General features: G+C 45.0%; 1 protein-coding gene across 1 annotated transcript in view; it reads right to left on the bottom strand.

Moving 5' to 3' along the window:
• The window catches only part of LOC130291024 (5'-nucleotidase domain-containing protein 2-like), a 55,538-nt gene that overhangs the window by 15,797 nt on the left and 20,753 nt on the right, over positions 1–18,988 (bottom strand). The window contains exons 3-9 of the mRNA XM_056539351.1: positions 16,604–16,678; positions 14,862–14,917; positions 14,498–14,591; positions 11,450–11,578; positions 3,363–3,423; positions 1,392–1,494; positions 133–234 (exon numbers count right to left, since the gene is read on the bottom strand). Of these exons, the coding sequence (XP_056395326.1) occupies positions 133–234; positions 1,392–1,494; positions 3,363–3,423; positions 11,450–11,578; positions 14,498–14,591; positions 14,862–14,917; positions 16,604–16,678 (620 nt within the window). The remainder of the gene's footprint in view (positions 1–132; positions 235–1,391; positions 1,495–3,362; positions 3,424–11,449; positions 11,579–14,497; positions 14,592–14,861; positions 14,918–16,603; positions 16,679–18,988) is intronic.

Genomic DNA, 18,988 nt, shown 5'->3' with positions numbered 1-18,988 from the left:
ATAAAGCCTAACTATTGTTTAATTAAAGACTTTCTGTGCCCTCCGCCCAATGTCACCCACTGCCCGCCTCTTGTCCTAATCTTAGAACATTGAGCATGGTTAAACATCAGAGAATCATTCCCGGGGACTTACTTAATGCAGTCATTGAAGAAATTGGGTTTATCAGCTTGAACAATCACAACATCAAAGAAGTCCCTCCAGTCCTTGCCCACCATGTACTTCATTCCTTTGTCGCTGTGGGATTTAAACAGACATAAAGAGAGGAGAGGAAAAAAAAAAGTTAGCTTGGAGCCACCATGATTTACTGCACCAAATTTTATTTGAAAGTAATTTAAGAGTAAAGCATCTATAGAAGAAGACCCTATACTTACCTAGCCCTGATTCCCCACAGCTCTGTTCAGTCCCCCAATTTTCCCTTCTCTGAGATGAGTGCTCGGTGCAGGACCTGCCGGCTCACCCAGTTATTGGCCACAGTGGGGTTATGTCTCAGCCAGAAGGTCCTGCAACAAGTACTTGTCTCGGAAGCAGGAAGAAGAACGGGTGCAGAGGGGGACCAGGGCTAGGAAAGCATAGATTTATTTATTTTTCCTCCATCCCACTCGCAGGTTTTTTATTTGTATTATTTAACACTGTATAGCTCCCTTTTGAATAACTAACCATTAGTTACCATCGCCACAATTTAAGGCATCATTCACATTTCAAGATTCCAGAGATGAAAAGGACCCCAGTACCGGACCCTCCACGTGTAGCACACAGATTGTCCACAACAGGCCCCACCAACTATATTGAGTAGAGATGAGCGAACTTACAGTAAATTCCATTCGTCACAAACTTCTCGGCTCGGCAGTTGATTACTTTTCCTGCGTAGATTAGTTCAGCCTTCAGGTGCTCCGGTGGGCTGGAAAAGGTGGATACATTCCTAGGAAAAAAGTCTCCTAGGACTGTATCCTCCTTTTCCAGCCCACGGGAGCATCTGAAAGCTGAACTAATTTATGCAGGATAAGTCATCAACTGCCGAGCCGAGAAGTTTGTGACGAATCGAATTTACTGTAAGTTCGCTCATCTCTAATATTGAGGTTTCATCTGGTTTCCAGCATGGTAACTGGTATTTTTATTACTACTATATTTAATATAATTATTAGTGTCATTATATATTATAAATTATTTTTGTATTCTATTTATTACTATATTTAATATAATTATTAGTGTAATTATATATTATAAATTATTTTTGTATTATATTTATTACTATATTTAATATAATTAGTATTATAATTATAGTTCTTTGGATTATATATTTTTTTTTTAAATCTACAGTGGAGGCTTCTGACAAAACCTCTAAAGCAGATGTGAACAAGGTCCAATACACAACAAACAAGACATCGACTTACACAAAACTAAAAGGACTGTTCGTGATGAGGAAAAGCTTTCTGCCGTGAAGGGCTAAGCGGTGCAGGACAGCATACGTCTCGTCCCCACGGAGGATGTATTTTTCTAGAGATAAAAGATTTCACATTAACAAAAATTTATTTAAAAAAATTTATAAAACAAAATTGAAAAAATAAATAAAAAGTACACCACCAAAGAATTTCTAGAAAAATACCCTTTATAAAAAAAGGTTGTATATAGCATTTCTGGTAATCCAAATGACAACCATAGTAGCTGTATGAGCCGCCATATTGTCCCCAACTTTACAATATATAAGAACCAATATCTATTAGAATATTTTGAATAAAAATCTCCCCCCCCCCCCCCGGAGAACATGCCGCCTATTCCAGACTGTTCAGACTCCCTGCAGTCACATTAATACAATAGGCCCATCACTCAGACCTGACATGTGATAGGAAGGGGGTGGGGGAGCTTAAAGCCAAAATATACAGGAATGCAGGGAAACTAAACTTTTGGGTGTATCAGTGACCCCAAGAACTGATGACGGGCTAAGCCTCGGGGCAAAAAAAAAAAAAAAAAAGTATTTAAGTGCTGCTGAGAGACGGATTTGTTTCACGGATTAAGTGGACATTCTCCATCCCTCTTAAGACCCTCACCCACCCACCAAAACATAAGACTCAGGCTGCCAGCAGAGTGCAAGACAAACAAGATAAAAAAAAAAAAAAAACCTATGTAGCAGAGCTGTGTTTGCAGCAGAGCGTGCACTTTGTGTTGTCATTGCACAACAAGTTAATCTACTGCATGTAGATCTCAAACATTTGCTATTTATACGATTACAAAATCGGTCCGAAATCCGCCTCATGAGTGGGGGGGGGTTAGGTACTGCTCTACCCCTCCATGCTTTACACTGCAGCTGTTTGTACAGATTAGCTGAACCAAACAAGGCCGGCGCAAGGCAGCCAGCGCAAGAGGCTTGATTTCCATTACAGTAATGTTCCCAAGTCAGAGCAGCTGTTGCAAAACGTTGGCTGTCCGGGCATGCTGCGAGTTGTAGTTTTGCAACCCCCTGGAGGTTCACAGTTAAAGGGGTACTCCAGCCCTAAGACATCTTATCCCCTATCCAAAGGATAGGGGATAAGATGTCTGACCGTGGGCATCCCGCCGCAATCTTGCATTCGGCACCCACTTCTTTGAGCTGCATTCCACGCTGCCAGCTCACAAACTGCCGGCTGCCGACCACGGGGCCGGAGTATCGTGACGTCACGACTCCGCCCACTTGTGACGTCACGCCTCGCCCCCGCTATGCAAGTCTATGGAAGGGGGCGTGACTGTCATCACACCCCCTCCCGTAGACTTGCATAGCAGGGGTTGGGCGTGACGTCACACGGGGGCGGAGTTGTGACATCACTATACTCTGGCCCCGTGGTCGTCAGCGTGGTGTGCAGCTCAAAGAGGTGGATGCCGAAAGCAAGATTGCGGGGGTCCCCAGCAGACATCTTATCTCCTATCCTTTGGATAGGGGATAAGATGTCTTCGGACCGGAGTACCCCTTTAAGAGGTGAAGAGTTGGGATAGGGGACGAGTTATAGACCGAGGGGTGTCCGAGCGCTGGGACCACAGCGATCTCCTGGACGGGGCCCTGGCAGTCTACCGGAAGCGCCTGTACCTGCCCCTCCATGTATCTTTATGGGACACATGACATGTCTGCTGCCGCTTAGTTCGGGGGGGGGGGAGGGGTGAACACACCCACTTCCAGCACACTGCCAGGAGATCGCAGGGGTCCCAGCGGTCAGACCCCCCACGGTCTATAACTTAAAGAGATAGGAGATAAGTTATATTTCACTACAGATCTCCTTTAATGCTGAGAAGGAACACGATACACAATGTCGGCCGGTACATGCCACGTCCCACTTTTCCCTAAGAGGAAAGATTAGGCAGGTAATTTGGAGCCACTTCACATTACAGTCACTTACCAAGATCCGCCATGATCCACTTGTACATAAATCCCTTAATGTGAACATCCCGGATTGCATCCTGCAAGAGACAATGGGTTTACAATGTATAAGGCTTGTTACCCCGATCAGACACCTACAGAACATGGGCACTTTACACATCAAAAGTGGTGCAGCTTATAACACGTCCTGTACGATGCATTATGGCTATAGAATTCCTGTTTATTTAGCGCCAACCTATTCCGCAGCGGTGTACAGTAGTTGTCCTCATCAATTTGCGCTCCCAATGGGAGTCCATGTAACTTAACCCTGTACTATTTGAGTCCCATTACATGGATCAATTATTGGGTGAGGTCAGCCTGTGGAAGACGACCAGCGTTCAGCGGACGAACGAGCCGACACTTGTCAGCTGATCACTTTGATTCGTAATGCTTAGAAATAGTTAATCGGCCGCACATTTCCCTGTGTAAATGATGGCAACAAGAATGATCCAGTGCTCATCCACACGGCTCCTCAACATGGTAATTGATCCTTGTAGTAGGCCCAGTAAACAAGTCTCAATGTAGGAGATAGGCACTCGAGAGGGTCAGCCCTAGTAAGCGGGTCCTTAAAGGGGTACTCCGCTGAAAACAACTTACCCTAAGATGTCTAATCGCGGGGTACCGGCGATCTCCGGGCCGGCAGCTGCGGGATACAAAACACGGAAGTTTGAAGCTTCCGTGTTCTTGATGTCACGTCATGCCCCCTCCATTCATGTCTATGGGAGGTGGCATGACGGCTAGTACGTGGCAGTCACGCCTCATTCGATAAACCTGAAAGGAGGGCACGTGGAAGCCGTGTTCGCCAGGCATCGGGTGGAGTTCACTCCGTGCACCGAATGACCGGGGTGCCGCAGAGGAGATCATGGGGGGTCCCCATCGGCGGGACCCCCGCGATTAGACATCTTACCCCATATCCTTTGCATAGGGGATAAGATGTTTTCAGCAGAGTACACCCTTTAAGCTTGTTTTGGGGAGTCGGAGGTAACCCGCGCAAACCATGCATATGTTGCTTTCTGACCCAAAGTTGTCCAGCCAGCAGTCATGCCTCCACCGTCACGCAAATTGGCTTTTTTTTAAGAATGTCTATTATTACCCAAGGAGCTCAGTGGGGGTCCTCCCTTTCATTGAAGAGATTCAGTGATTTATGTGGACTTAAAAGGGATCCTCCAGCCAAATTATTTCATATGGGGCATAAGCAGGGGAAGGCGAAACAGCTGCCCCGCTCCCCATATTCACCGAGCACGATGCAATGTGACTCTGTTTGCATAGGGGTTTGTGTGTAAAGCTGAAGCCTATGAGAGTCCTGAAGTTACATATAGAAAGTGACTTCTGCTTCACACACAAATACCCGTGTAAAACATCCGGTCACAATACAGCATACATGGAGCAGAACCTGTTTCAAAGGACACCTCCTATTCAAAGGATAGGGAATAAGCGTGTGATCGCAGTGGGTCCGACCGCTGGGTTGCCCATGGTCTCCCCCGCTCCAAGCAATCTCTGCTCTGTGCAAGGAGACTCAACACCCTCACAAAGTCAGTCAGCCAGTAGTGTGGTGTCGTGAGCGCCAATAGGCTTAATGTGCGCGCTCCCGATGCTGCTGCGAGAAGCACTCGTAGCAGCTTTGAGAGCTGTCATAATGGAGACGGGAGAAGGGGGATGCGCGCTCCCAATTCCCAAACGCCCCATTTATAAAAATAGTCGCCACCACTACACAATTGTGGCCTGAAGTGCAACACTGGTCGTTAACACTGTCAACAAAAGGAATTGAGAGGTGAACAGGAAGTGAAAGTACATTACAAAAATACCAAGTCAGTGTTTCCCAACCAGGGCACCCTCAGCCATTGCAAAACTTCCGAAGGCTGTCCAGGTATGCTGGGAGTTGTAGTTTTGCAATGGCTGGAGGCATCCTGGTTGGAAAACACTGGTCTAGGTGGATCCTTATAGATCCGTTTGATAAGATGGGCGATTACTTAAAATAAAAAATAAAAATAAAATAGAGATAAAGCAGAACAGCAAACAGCTGACGAATGAAGGTCCGTCTTGTCTTAGCCTCCCTCTCCCCCCTACCGATCAGTTATTGCACATCAGTGCATCCCAACCAGGGTGCCTCCAGCTGTTGCAAAACTACAACTCCCAGCATGCTGGGAGTTGTAGTTATGCAGCAGTTGGAGGCACAGCATTATATGGATGATCATGCACTTAAATGGCTGCCTATGTAATGCAGGGACGCACCAGGACCGCTCTTAGGACATCTCATGCCGGAATAGAGAACTGCTCTAAATAGGGGACACCTAGGGGAGGATTTATCAAGACCTGTGCAGAGGAAAATTGCCCATAGCAACCAATCAGATTGCTTTTCATTTTGCTGAGGCCTTGTTAAAAATTAAAGAAATCTGATTGGTTGCCATGGGCAACTTTTCCTCTGCACAAACTTCTGATAAATCTCCCCCCTATTCTCTGACCATTTTTGCTATTCGGGAATACGGTCAGGGTTTGTCGAGGTAAAAAAAATAAATAAAAAAACAACAACGATTAACAATTCCCATGGTCCTTTAATAAAACGTATTGGTGGAGATTTATCAAAACCTGTGCAAAGGAAAAGTTGCCCAGTTGCCCATAGCAACCAATCAGATCTCTTTCATTTTGCAGATAAAAACAAGCAATCTCCAGGTAGCAGAGCGGGATCAATGGAAGCGCTGAGACCAGAAAAGAAGTTAAAAGGATTTCCCATAATGCAACGCGTTTCACGGTCACCCGCTTCCTCAGGCATGAGGAAGCGGCTGACCGGGAAACGCGTTGCATTATGGGAAATAAATCCTTTTAACTTATCTGGTCTCAGCGCTTCCATTGATCCCGCTCTGCTACCTGGAGATTGCTTGTTTTTATCGTGATTCTATTTCAGCGGGACGAAGCGGCAGAGATCCTTTGATGATACGCTCTGTTCCATTGTTGTACTTGGTTGGAGTACAACTTCATGTGGTAAGCGCAAATTCACACTTAGCGTTACCAACTCACCTTTGGTGTTACACTACGGAGCGCATCCGTTTGCTTTTTTATTTCATTTTGCAGAGGCCTTGTTAAAAATGAAAGAAGCGATCTGATTGGTTGCTATGGGCAACTCAGCAACTTTTCCTGCCCACAGGTTTTGATAAGTCTCCCCCATTGAGCATACAGAATCACATTTAGTTAATAACGTTCCTTCACAAATAAAATGTACAGAAAAGCAGAAAGGAAAGCTGAAACCCCTCGGCCGAGCTGAACTAGAGACATTCAGTGAATTCCTGGATATGAACGGTCCCAGGTTTCCTCAGCAAACATCTCCCTCCTTCCTCCGCCGGCAGCTCCTCCAACAGGATTTAATCAGCGCTGTGTATAAGAACGTCTTCAATGACTTCAGAGGAATTCTCAAGTCTCCTTGTATAAAGATACAAACCCAACAACTAAACACCACGAACTTTCATGTTCCGTCCAAGATGCTTCCCGTCTGATCAAAAACAACTCCCTTATCTATGTTTACATCCTCGAAATAAACAAAAAAGGGTATCGGTCGCCAGACAGAGCCCTCAATGTTAGGATCCTTACAACCACCCTAGATATCTTATCCCCCATGCTGATGCCTGCTCACGGAGGGGGGGTCAATACACCGGCCCCCCTCCGCGACCTCCGGCTCTACACCCCAACATTGTGGACATTTAGGACATTGTGTGTTCTGTACAGGACCCTGAAGAAGCTTCTGTCCTCTACATAGACCAGTGTTTCCCCCGAAGAGGGTGCCTCCAGCTGTTGCAAAACCACAACTACGAGCATGCCCGGACAGCTGAAGGCTGTGCGGGCATGCTGGGAGTTGTAGTTTTGAAACAGCTGGAGGCACCCTGGTTGGGAAACACTTAGACAGTGATTACAGCTCCCAGCAGATCTTTCTTACTTTTATATGTAAGGATTTGCTTTATCTATATTAGTTATCTACTTATTTTCCTGTAATCCTCACTTTTTCCTATTTTTAGATGACATTTTGGGGGCTTCAGAACCAATTACCAGGTTCCCATAGAGTTCTGGTCTCAACATATGATGGTTTCAACATACAATGGTCGTCCTGGAACCAATTAATATTATAACTTGAGGAACTACTGTATGTATATCTATATCTATCACATATGGTAGGCAGCACAACCACAATAATTGGCACGGAGTAAACCGGGGTGCAAGCTAAAAATGTGGGCCCAGTCGCAGACCACTTCTAACGATGAGATACTTGGCAAGTAGCCGCACACCCAGACGGCATAAGGTGTAAAAAACAGAGCTTTTACTCGCCCATGTCAATACAATACGACGTTTCGATGGTTTCACACCATCTTTATCAAGCATATATACAGTGTGTGTGTACGTGTGTGTGTGTGTGTACGTACGTGTGTGTGTGTGTGTGTGTGTGTGTGTGTACGTGTGTACGTGTGTACGTGTGTGTGTGTGTGTGTGTGTACGTGTGTGTACGTGTGTGTGTGTACGTGTGTGTGTGTGTGTGTGTGTGTGTGTGTGTGTGTGTACATAGTTACATAGTTACATAGTTACAACGGTCGAAAAAAGACATATGTCCATCAAGTTCAACCAGGGAATTAAGGGGTAGGGGTGTGGCGCGATATTGGGGAAGGGATGAGATTTTATATTTCTTCATAAGCATTAATGTTATTTTGTTCCAGGAATGTATCTAATCCTGTTATAAAGCTGTTAATTGTTCCTGCTGTGACCAGTTCCTGAGGTAGACCGTTCCATAAATTCACAGTCCTCACGGTAAAGAAGGCGTGTCGCCCCTTGAGAGTAAACTTTTTCTTCTCCAGACGGAGGGAGTGCCCCCTCGTCCTTTGGGGGGGGTTTAACCTGGAACAGTTTTTCTCCATATTTTTTGTATTGGCCATTAATATACTTATATACGTTTATCATATCCCCCTTAAACGTCTCTTCTCAAGACTAAACAATTGTAACTCCTTTAATCGCTCCTCATAGCTAAGATGTTCCATGCCCCATATTAGTTTAGTCGCGCGTCTCTGCACCCTTTCCAACTCCGCAGTGTCCCTTTTATGGACAGGTGCCCAAAACTGAACAGCATATTCCAGGTGAGGCCGTACCAATGCTTTATAAAGGGGGAGTATTATGTCCCTGTCCCTTGAGTCCATGCCTCTTTTTATACATGACAATATCCTGCCGGCTTTGGAAGCAGCAGCCTGACATTGTGCTATTCTGTAGTCTGTGATCTACAAGTACACCCAGATCCTTCTCTACCAGTGACTCTGCCAGTTTAATCCCCCCTAAGACATACGATGCATGCAGGTTATTAGTACCCAGATGCATAACTTTACATTTATCCACATTGAACCTCATTTGCCAAGTGGATGCCCAGACACTTAAGTTACAAGATGACTTGGATAGACTAAGGTACGTACGTACGTGTGTGTGTATATATAATCTCTCATCTCATCTCATCTCATCTCATCTATATATATATATATATATATATATATATATATATATATATATATATACACACATATATATACATACACACACACACACACACATATATACATATATACATATATATATACACATACATACACACACACACACACACACACAACTATATTATAATATACACACACACAAATATATATTTTTTAAATACATGAAGTTCTAGGAACGTGAACAATTGGGGGAACAACAGACATGTCACCAAGTCAACGTGTAAAGAACAAACCCGGAGATAATCTGACTTGGTCATAAATCCCATGAATCACCTTGTGACTCCTGAGGCCTCGGACGATTAACTCTCATCCATTGTGTTCTGCTCCATTGAGCCTCCAGCGCTGCTGCATTATGGAGGTTTTTAGGGCAAATAAGACAAGAAGCCCACAGGTGCGAAGAGAATGTAACTCTAGATGTGCAAGGTGAGGGCCGGGTCAGGGATCATCTCCGCACCTCTGCCCCCGGCTAAATCCCTCATGGTCATACAAATAAAGAACACCGCTTGTAGCTGCTGTTTAAGAAAACATTTACTAATAACAGGCTGCAATGCACAAACATATTATACGCTAGATCAGTGTCTCCCAAACAGGGTGCCTCCAGCTGTTGCAAAACTAAAACACCCAGCATGCCCGGACAGCCGAAGGCTGTCCGGGCATGCTGGGAGTTTTAGTTTTGCAACAGCTGGAGGCACACTGGTTGGAAACACTGTCCTATATTATTCTCTAACATGTTGACAAGAAAACACATGCAAGCAGCCCCGCCTGCTTATGTTCTCGCCTTATCAATGACGCCGACCCACCCCATCCAAACCCCCCCCCCCCTGTGATAGACGGAGAAAGTCTCTAACTTGTGAGATAATAAACATCTGCGGACGCTTACATCACACGCTCACGTTCTGGCACATAATGTTCCTGTCAGGCTGAGGCACAGTAAACCACACAAATAATGTGGGAAGGAGAGGGGGAGGCAAGGCGGGGGTCTAGCAAAAACCAAAACAAGCTTCCTCAAAACCGACACCACCTCAGCACTGCATTTCCAGTCTTTGCTGGTTTCAGGCAGAATTTTTTTTTTTTGTGTGAAAGGCAAGGGGTGGGGGGGAGATCAGTCAACCCACCAACCCCCTTCACACAACACACAAGCCATTCGCATTTCAATTTACAAAATATCCCATTATATAGGTTGAATACAAAAAAAAAATTACTAGATTGTTGATTCCTAACCTGCAGTTTGCTGAACATACAAAAAAAAATTTAAACATTAAAACATTTAAAAAACAAAGAGGATCAAAACCTGTGTAAAGGAAAAGTTGCCCATAGCAACCAATCCGATTGCTTTTTGCAGGGGTCTTGTTAAAAATGAAAGTGAGCGGATTAGTTGCTATAGGCAACTTTTCCTCTGGGCAGGTTTTGATAAATCGCCAGCAAAGACGCCCCCAGGGCCAGCAAAGACGCCCCCAGGGCCAGCAAAGACGCCCCCAGGGCCAGCAAAGACGCCCCCAGGGCCAGCAAAGACGCCCCCAGGGCCAGCAAAGACGCCCCCAGGGCCAGCAAAGACGCCCCCAGGGCCAGCAAAGGCCAGCAAAGACACCCCCAGGGCCAGCAAAGACACCCCCAGGGCCAGCAAAGACACCCCCAGGGCCAGCAAAGACACCCCCAGGGCCAGCAAAGACACCCCCAGGGCCATGCTGGGAATTGTGATTTACAACAGCTGGAGAGCTCGCAGCTTGGGAGGGATCAGTGGTCTCCAAACTTCAGACCTCCAGATGTTGCAATACTGATACTGCAACTCCCAGCATGCTTGGGGAGTGCTGCAAGTTGCAGTTTTGCAACATCTGGGGGTCCACAGTTTGGAGATCACTAGACACTCACCATTGATACTAAGCTACTTAAAGGAGAAGCATCATGCAAGAAAACGTATCCCCTATGCAAAGGATGGGGGATAAGTTTTAGAACTCAGGGGAGGGGGGGGGGGTTTCTGACCGCAGGGACCCCAGCTCTCCCTGGGAACGGAGCTTGTATATGCCCGCATGAAACAGCAGCCCCCTCCATGTATCTCTATGAGATAGCGAAATGGCTTTCCCATAGAGATAAAGGGGAGGGGTAGTGTCGGCCGCCACTTTGTGCGGGGGTCAACATGCCCCCTTCTCAGGGAGAGCTAGAGGCCAGTGCAGGAGATCGCAGGGGGTCTGATCGCTATTAACCCTATTTCCCTATCCTTAAGATATGGGATAAGTATTCTTGCATAATATAGCTCCTTTAAAAAAAAAAAGCTATGGGGGAGATCGAAACCTGTGTAGAGGAAGAGTGGTGCAGTTGCCCATAGCAACCAATTAATCCGCTTTTATTTCTCAGGGGGCTTTTTAAAAATAAATGAAGCAAACTGGTTGGTTGCTATGGGCAACTACCCCACTCTTCTACACAGGTTTTGATAAAACTCCCACTACTAATATTCCCCATAATCTACAGGAAGAATAACTACTTTTTGGATGTGTCACTATCCTATAAGCTCTCGATCGGGGGGTAAAAACAAAATAGACGGATTGAAAACACTTACTGTGACATCCTTGTAGAGATGGACAGGATCATAGTCTATATGGTTGCTGATGAAAAAGTCATTGGCCACGGCCAAGAGGTTCATCTCCGGCAGAGAGAAGATGTCCATGTACTGTTTAACCGCAGGGCCCTGATAGAAGAGAAAGTCCAAGTCAGTATGACTGAAAGACGACAATACCAGTAAGAAATCCTACAACATAAGGCAGTGTTTCCCAACCAGTGTGTCTCCAGCTGTTGCAAAACTACAACTCCCAGCATGCCCGGACAGCCAGAGGCTGTCCGGGCATGCTGGGAGTTGTAGTTTTGCAACAGCTGGAGGCACACTGGTTGGGAAACTCTGCTTTAAAGGGGTATTCCGCCCCTAGACATTTTATCCCCTATCCAAAGGATAGGGGATAAGATGTCAGATTGCCGCGGTGCCGCTGCTGGGGACCCCTGGGATCCCCGCTGCGGCACCGCGCTATTACAGCACAGAGTGAGTTCGCTCTGCACGTAATGATGGGCGGTACAGGGACCGGAGCATAGTTACGTCACGGCCCGCCCCTTTCAATACAAGTCTATGGGAGGGGGCGTGGCGGTCGTCACGCCCCCTCCCATAGACTTGCATTAAGGGGACGGGCCGTGATGTCACGAGGGGCGGAGCCATGACGTCACGCTGCTCCGTCCCCCGTATCACCCGTCATTACGCACACAGAGCGGGACCGTGGCGATCTGACATTTTATCCCCTATCCTTTGGATAGAAGGTCTAGGGGTGGAATACCCCTTTAAGGCTGGGCTCAGAGAAGAAGCTCTGAAATTTGCATTGAGTTTTTTTTTGGTTGACTTCTAGAGAGAACCATAAAGTTCTTATTGCCAGACAACTAACCAGGAACAGATATGGAATCCTATACATATAGTTATCTGGATTGGGCACATTCTAGTCCTCCTCTATGTTGTTGACTTTGGAGGCACATCCATTGGTCTGTTAAAGGGGTATTCCCTTCCCATCTTAGTACAAGGGCTTTTTTTTGGCTGCAGGAGGTGGTCGGGAAGGCGAAAACAGCTGAGCCGGCTATTTTATGCCATTTGTATAAACCGCGTAGAACTGTGAACCTTGCTATTTAATAAACACTGGGCGATGAGTAAAACCTTTTGGGATATGGGCATATTACGTAAGGCTAAATAGTGTTGAGCACAATATAGTGTTGAGTGTTTGGGGAGCTTCGCCATAGAGTAAATTCTAGCATCAAACAACCGACCTGGACAGTCTGTTTGACAAGAACATATCAGCGGGACCCGATAGGTCCCATTGACTTAAAGGGGTCAGTCCGTTGTTTATCAGAGAAAAAAAAAAATTCTTGCTTACAGTACAGTGGTCGCTCAACATACGAAGTTAATCCGTTCCAAATGAACCATCGTTTGTTGAAACCATCGTATGTTGAGGGATCCGTGCAATGTAAAGTATAGGCAGTTGTACTCACCTGTCCCCGCCGCTCCGGACCGTCACCGCTGCGCTGGATGTCGCCCCCCCATCACTGCCGCAGCATCCCCGTGGTGTCCCTGACGCTCCGGACATCTCTGCTTCCCCAAGATCCTCGCTCTCCGTCATCACGTCACTACGCCGGCACGCCGCTCCTATTGGATGACGGGGCGGCGTGCGCGCGACGTGATGACGAAGGAGAGCGCCAGCGATGGGAGGTGATCGTGAAGAGGATGGTCCAGAGCCCCGAGGACAGGTAGGAGACCATCACTGGAGCACACGGGGCACCGTAAACGGCTATCCGGTGGCAGCTGAAGCAGTCTGCGCTGCTGGATAGTAGTTTATACGAGGGGGGTCACTTTTTTTTCTGCTCAAGTCCCCTAAATTTGGACAAACTCTGAACAGAGCCCAACCCTGATGTGAACTCTGCCTAAAATAGCTGGGTAGGCTGTTTTCGGCTTCCAGACCACCACTAGCAGCCAGATGAAGGCCGGGGAAGAGGAAACAACAAGCCCTTGTACTAAGATAGGAATACCAGTTTGCTCGCTTGCATTACAAGCAAGGCATCTTAAGATCTTAATATTCAGTAGATGTCCATGTGATCAGGTCTGACATAGAGACAAGATAGCGCTAAAGAAAGTGACATTTCAAGTATAGAAAAGTACAAGACAAAAACTTAAAGAGTACCTGTCACCAAATAAAACTTTTAATGTTCCTTGTGTAATTAGCAGAAACTTTCCCATTCACTTGCTTTTAAAATCATCAACATAAATATGTTTTAAGTGTAATAGAAAGAACAACCACTTGGTGGCTCTGTACTGTTCCCTGCTACAATGAATACAGTGAGTTTGGTCTCCTCCCAGCCTGGCAGGAGACCAAACTCAGGAAGTGTTTCTCTGCACTGAGCTTGATTGACAGCTGCACAGGAAGTGAAAGCTAAACAGATTCTCACAGAAAGCTGCACAGACTGAAAACTGCAGGAGAGCCTCACTTAAAGCTACACAGACTGAAACATGCACAGAGCCTGAGGTCTTCTATTCAACACAGCTCTACAACCAAGTGAGGGTGGAAGTGGTCCCTCAGCAGGCTTCAGTGATGTCATGCCTGCTGGGAATCGCCCACTTTCTCCTGCTGGGAAACTGCCCTATGTGAGCAAGAAGAAAGGCAAGATACACAGCTTTTTAAAACTCTGAATATTAAACATTTTTTAATTAATTTTTTTGAAAGGGCTGGAGGGGTGTTAGGAGTAGTTCGGGAACATAGCCATAGCTAGTTTAGAACATTTTGTTTGGTGACAGGTACTTTTTAAAGCATCTCTCTGATGGGGTCAATTTTTTAAAAACCTGGCATATAACTAAAATAGGCATTAACTTTATGATGGAGGCAACTTGGAGCCGACCCAGATAACTTGAATGGGCCCAGTCGCAGTTCTGTACAACTCCGCACAATGCTTTTATTCCGATAAAAGGATTAGAATAACTAACAGCTTGGTCAAAAAGATCTGGTTGGTCTGGTTAGTCAAACCAGACCCTTGTTAGCAAACTGCAGATACTAATCTCAGAAAAGTACACAGCGTGTTGTGCACTTACCTTGCCGTAAAACCCGCTGACCTGGTGAAGCGGGATGTGGTTTGTTCCATTGTACAGCTCCATCACCTCCTCATCTGGGACCGGCTTGAGGCCCCTAGTGAATGGTGAGGGAGGCAGATGAGATTAATGTTACGTTATGAAAGGTTAGGGGAACACCCCGCACTAGAAAAGGGGACAAGAACTGCCCAACATCATGAGTATCACCATACAGACTATGTCAAAGCAATACAAGAACTGTAAAAGATGTCTTCAGAAGGCAACACAGGTCATATGCAATTGTAATATGTCCACGTGAATGCATTTGTTTACTTGTGGACCTAGACATCCAAAGCTCATGACAAACTATCGAGTATTCTTCACCTACCTGTACACTGTGCCCAGCTCGATATAGTGGTAGGCATCTATCTTCATAAGAAGTCCCTGTGCCAAGAGAGTAGGTATCAGAGGTTAAAAATATTATAAATTTATAGCCAGAGGCTGTCAGGGCATGCAGGGAGTTGTAGTTTTGCAACAGCTGGAGGCACCCTGGTTGGGAAACACTGGTAGACACGTACAAATCCTCTCCATCAATGATCAGCCATAACATTGCAGCAGTACCTTGTCAAGTCCTCTCCACAGCAATAACAGCAGATTAAGGTGACCCAAATTAGTGGTAGACTAGGACCAGGCAGCACAAGAGGGGAACCACACTATTAAAGGGGTTCTCCAGTGAACAACAATTGTTTTCTTTATTTTATTTTATTTATTTATTTTACTGGCTCCAGAAAGTTAAACAGATTTGTAAATTACTTTAAAAAAAAAAAACAAAAAAAATATAAAAAAAAACATCTTAATCCTTCCAGTACTTAGCTGCTAAAATTGAGTTGTTCTTTTCGGTCTGACCACAGTGCTCTCTGCTGACCCCTGTCTCGGGAACTGTCCGGAGCAGGAGAGGTTTGTTATGGTGATTTGCTCCTACTCTGGACAGTTCCTGAGACAGAAGTGTCAGCAGAGAGCACTGTGGTCAGAGAACAACTCAACTTCAGCAGCTGGTAAGTACTGTAAGGATTAAGATTAAGTAATTCACAGATCTGTAACTTTCTAGAGCCAGTTGATCGATAAATATAGTTTTTCAGTGAAAAACCCCTTTAAAATGTTATGGATGATCAGTATACATTTAGACATAGGCTTGAGTCAGGGCTCTTCTTAAATCCCTCTATTTGTTCAGGGACAAATACTAGACGGAACAGTAATGAGTTCCGCACCATACGTAACCCTCTGACTGAAAAGTCCATGTAAATTATAGAGCAGTTGTCTCCAACCTGCGGACCTCCAGATGTTGCAAAACTACCACTCCCAGCATGCCCGGACAGCCATCGGCTGTCCGGGCATGCTGGGAGTTTAGTTTTGCAACATCTGGAGGTCCGCAGGTTGGAGACCACCGTTAAAGAGATAGAAGTGGAATCTAAGTTAAAGGGGTTATCCAGGAATTTTTTTTTTAGATGTATCAACTGGCTCCAGAAAGTTAAACAGATTTGTAAATTACTTTATTACAAAATCTTAATCCTTTCAGTACTTATGAGCTTCTGAAGTTAAGGTTGTTCTTTTCTGTCTAAGACCTCTCTGATAGCACGTGTCTCGGGAAACGCCCAGTTTAGAAGCAAATCCCCATAGCAAACCTCTTCTAAACTGGGCGTTTCCGAGACAGGTGTCATCAGAGAGCACTTAGACAGAAAAGAAAAACCTTAACTTCAGAAGCTCATAAGTACTGAAAGGATTAAGATTTTTTAATAGAAGTAATTTACAAATCTGTTTCACTTTCTGGAGCCAGTTGATTTATGGGAAAAAGAAAAAAAAAAAAAAAAAAAAAAAAAAAGGTATTTTTTCCTGGATAACCCCTTTAATCTATGGCTTCCAGCGTACTTTTACAGCACCAATCCCTGGCCCCACATGCTGAGCGAGAAACCAGGATCTCCACCATGTGCTTGTTATCTGGTGAATTCCAGCAGCGGTTATCAGCAGCATCCAGCAAAGATAGAGGATGACATGTAAACATTGCTTCTGGACAGTCTCCAAAATTCTCAGCCCTACATGTATAGCTAAAACGCACAGATAAGCTGCACTTACCTTATTGATGTCGTAGTGCAGACCTCTGACTGCAAAGTTGGGCAGATAGTCGTACTTCAAAATTCCTGCAGGGTACTAGGAAGTAAAAGAACAAAGGCATCAGATGTATGGAAATGGCCATCATCCTAGTAATCCAACAGAACACAGCTAACGCATTTCAGCCTAACCCAACTGTCTAATGTGTATGGGGTCTCCTAACGAGTACAGGATGATCAGATATGTTGGATTTTAAAAGGGGTACTCTGGTGGAAAGTCATTTATTTTAAATTAACTGGTGCCAGAAAGTTAAACAGATTTGTAAATTACTGCTATTTAAAAATCTTAATCCTTCCAGTACTTAGTAGCTGTATGTTCCACAGGAAGTTCTTTTATTTTTGAATTACTTTTCCGTCTGACCACAGTGCTCTCTGCTGACACCTCTTGTCCATTTTAGGAACTCTGCAGAGCAGGAGATGTTTGATATGGGGATTTGCTCCTGCTCTGGACAGTTCCTCAAATGGACAAGAGGTGTCAGCAGAGAGCTCTGTGGTCAGACAGAAAAGTAATTCAAAAAGAAAAGAACTTCCTGTGGAGCAGAAAGCAGCTGCTAAGTACTGGAAGGATTAAAGGGGTTATCCAGGAAAAAACTTTTTTTATATATCAACTGGCTCCAGAAAGTTAAACAGATTTGTAAATTACTTCTATTAAAAAATCTTAATCCTTTCAGTACTTATGAGCTTCTGAAGTTTCCCGAGACAGGTGTCATCAGAGAGCACTTAGACAGAAAAGAACAACCTTAACTTCAGAAGCTCTGAAGTACTGAAAGGATTAAGATTTTTTAATAGAAGTAATTTACAAATCTATTTAACTTTCTGGAGCCAGTTGATATAGATATATAGATATATCTATATATCTATAAAAAGTTTTTTCCTGGATAACCCCTTTAAGATTTACAATCTGTTAACCCCTTAAAATTACACAATCATTTTGTTGTCAGAGAGATAAGTCACCACAAGACCAGTCTGGCAGCAGCATACTCCTATCTCTTTATCCAGAACAATTGCATGCTTGGCCATGCCAAGTGCATACATATAGGGGTATTGGGAGGAACAGCTGTCGGCCACCAGCTCTCAAGCGTATGAGCAGCTTCAATGGGGTATTCCCAACGCCACTTGTTATGTCCCATCTAAAATTGGCCACAGCTTCATTTATATTCTATGTTCGGCAGCACACATGCGGTGCGCTTCATTTACTCCAGGGACTATTTCGTCCTCCTGATCAGTGGGGGACTAAGCAGCTGAACTCTGATCAGCTTGGTATCCCCCCCCTCTTACTTTATTGTGAACAAGGAGTCCTCACTAGTAACGCTTACCACCGACCTCTGAACTGAAATAAGGTCACACACACACACTAAATCCATATTCATCTGAATGCGGAGTCCAAATCAGTGCGTTTTTCATGTTAACCATCTGCCTATGACCTAAATGGAAAATGGCTGACAAACAACTATACTTTTTTTGTTTTTTTTAATAACCACATTGGGGATACGTAAGGGTGCATTCACATCACGATTTTACTATCCTACTACTTCTCACGATTTTTAACTTTGAAATCGTACAAATCTGCACGCCAATCTCCATCAACTGATACTGTACCTAACCCTGACATTTCCATCTGGGTATGTGGTACTACCATAACTCCCGGGCAGCAGGCTCGCTGTCTTGGCGTTATACTTGACTCTGATCTGTCTTTCACTCTCCATATTCAGTCTCTTTCACGTTCGTGTCACCTGCATCTCAAAAACATTTCCAGAATCCGCCCGTTTCTCACTACTGAAACTGCTAAAACTCTCATTATTGCTTTGATTCACTCCCGCCTCGACTACAGTAACTCTTTACTAATAGGCCTTCCTTTCTCCAAACTCTCTCCTCTCCAGTCCATCCTCAATGCTGCAGCCAGACTCATCTTCCTCTCCAGCCGCTACACCGACGCCTCCTCCCTGTGCCAGTCACTACACTGGTTACCAATTCAGTCCAGAATACAGTACAAAATCCTCAGTCTCACACACAAAGCTCTCCACAAAGCTCTCCTCCCTACATCTCCTCTCTCATCTCCGTCTACCATCCTACACGTTCTCTCCGATCTGCTAATGACCTCACACTAACATCTTCTATAATCCGAACTTCTCACTCCCGTCTCCAAGACTTCACTCGTGCTGCACCGGTTCTCTGGAATGCTATCCCTCAATCCCTCAGACTCAACAACAACATCCATAGTTTCAAACGTGGCCTGAAAACACATCTCTTCAGACAGGCCTATAACAGTCTCTAATTGGCCCCAACATATCCCCCAACATATCCCCCAACATATCCCCACACCTCTTGTTTGAATAGTTATTGTGTAATA

Source organism: Hyla sarda, chromosome 9, assembly GCF_029499605.1.
Source record: "Hyla sarda isolate aHylSar1 chromosome 9, aHylSar1.hap1, whole genome shotgun sequence".
Classification (NCBI taxonomy): Eukaryota; Metazoa; Chordata; class Amphibia; order Anura; family Hylidae; genus Hyla; species Hyla sarda.
The sequence above is the reverse complement of the archived record's forward strand: the minus strand, read 5'-3'. Positions and strand labels throughout refer to the sequence as shown.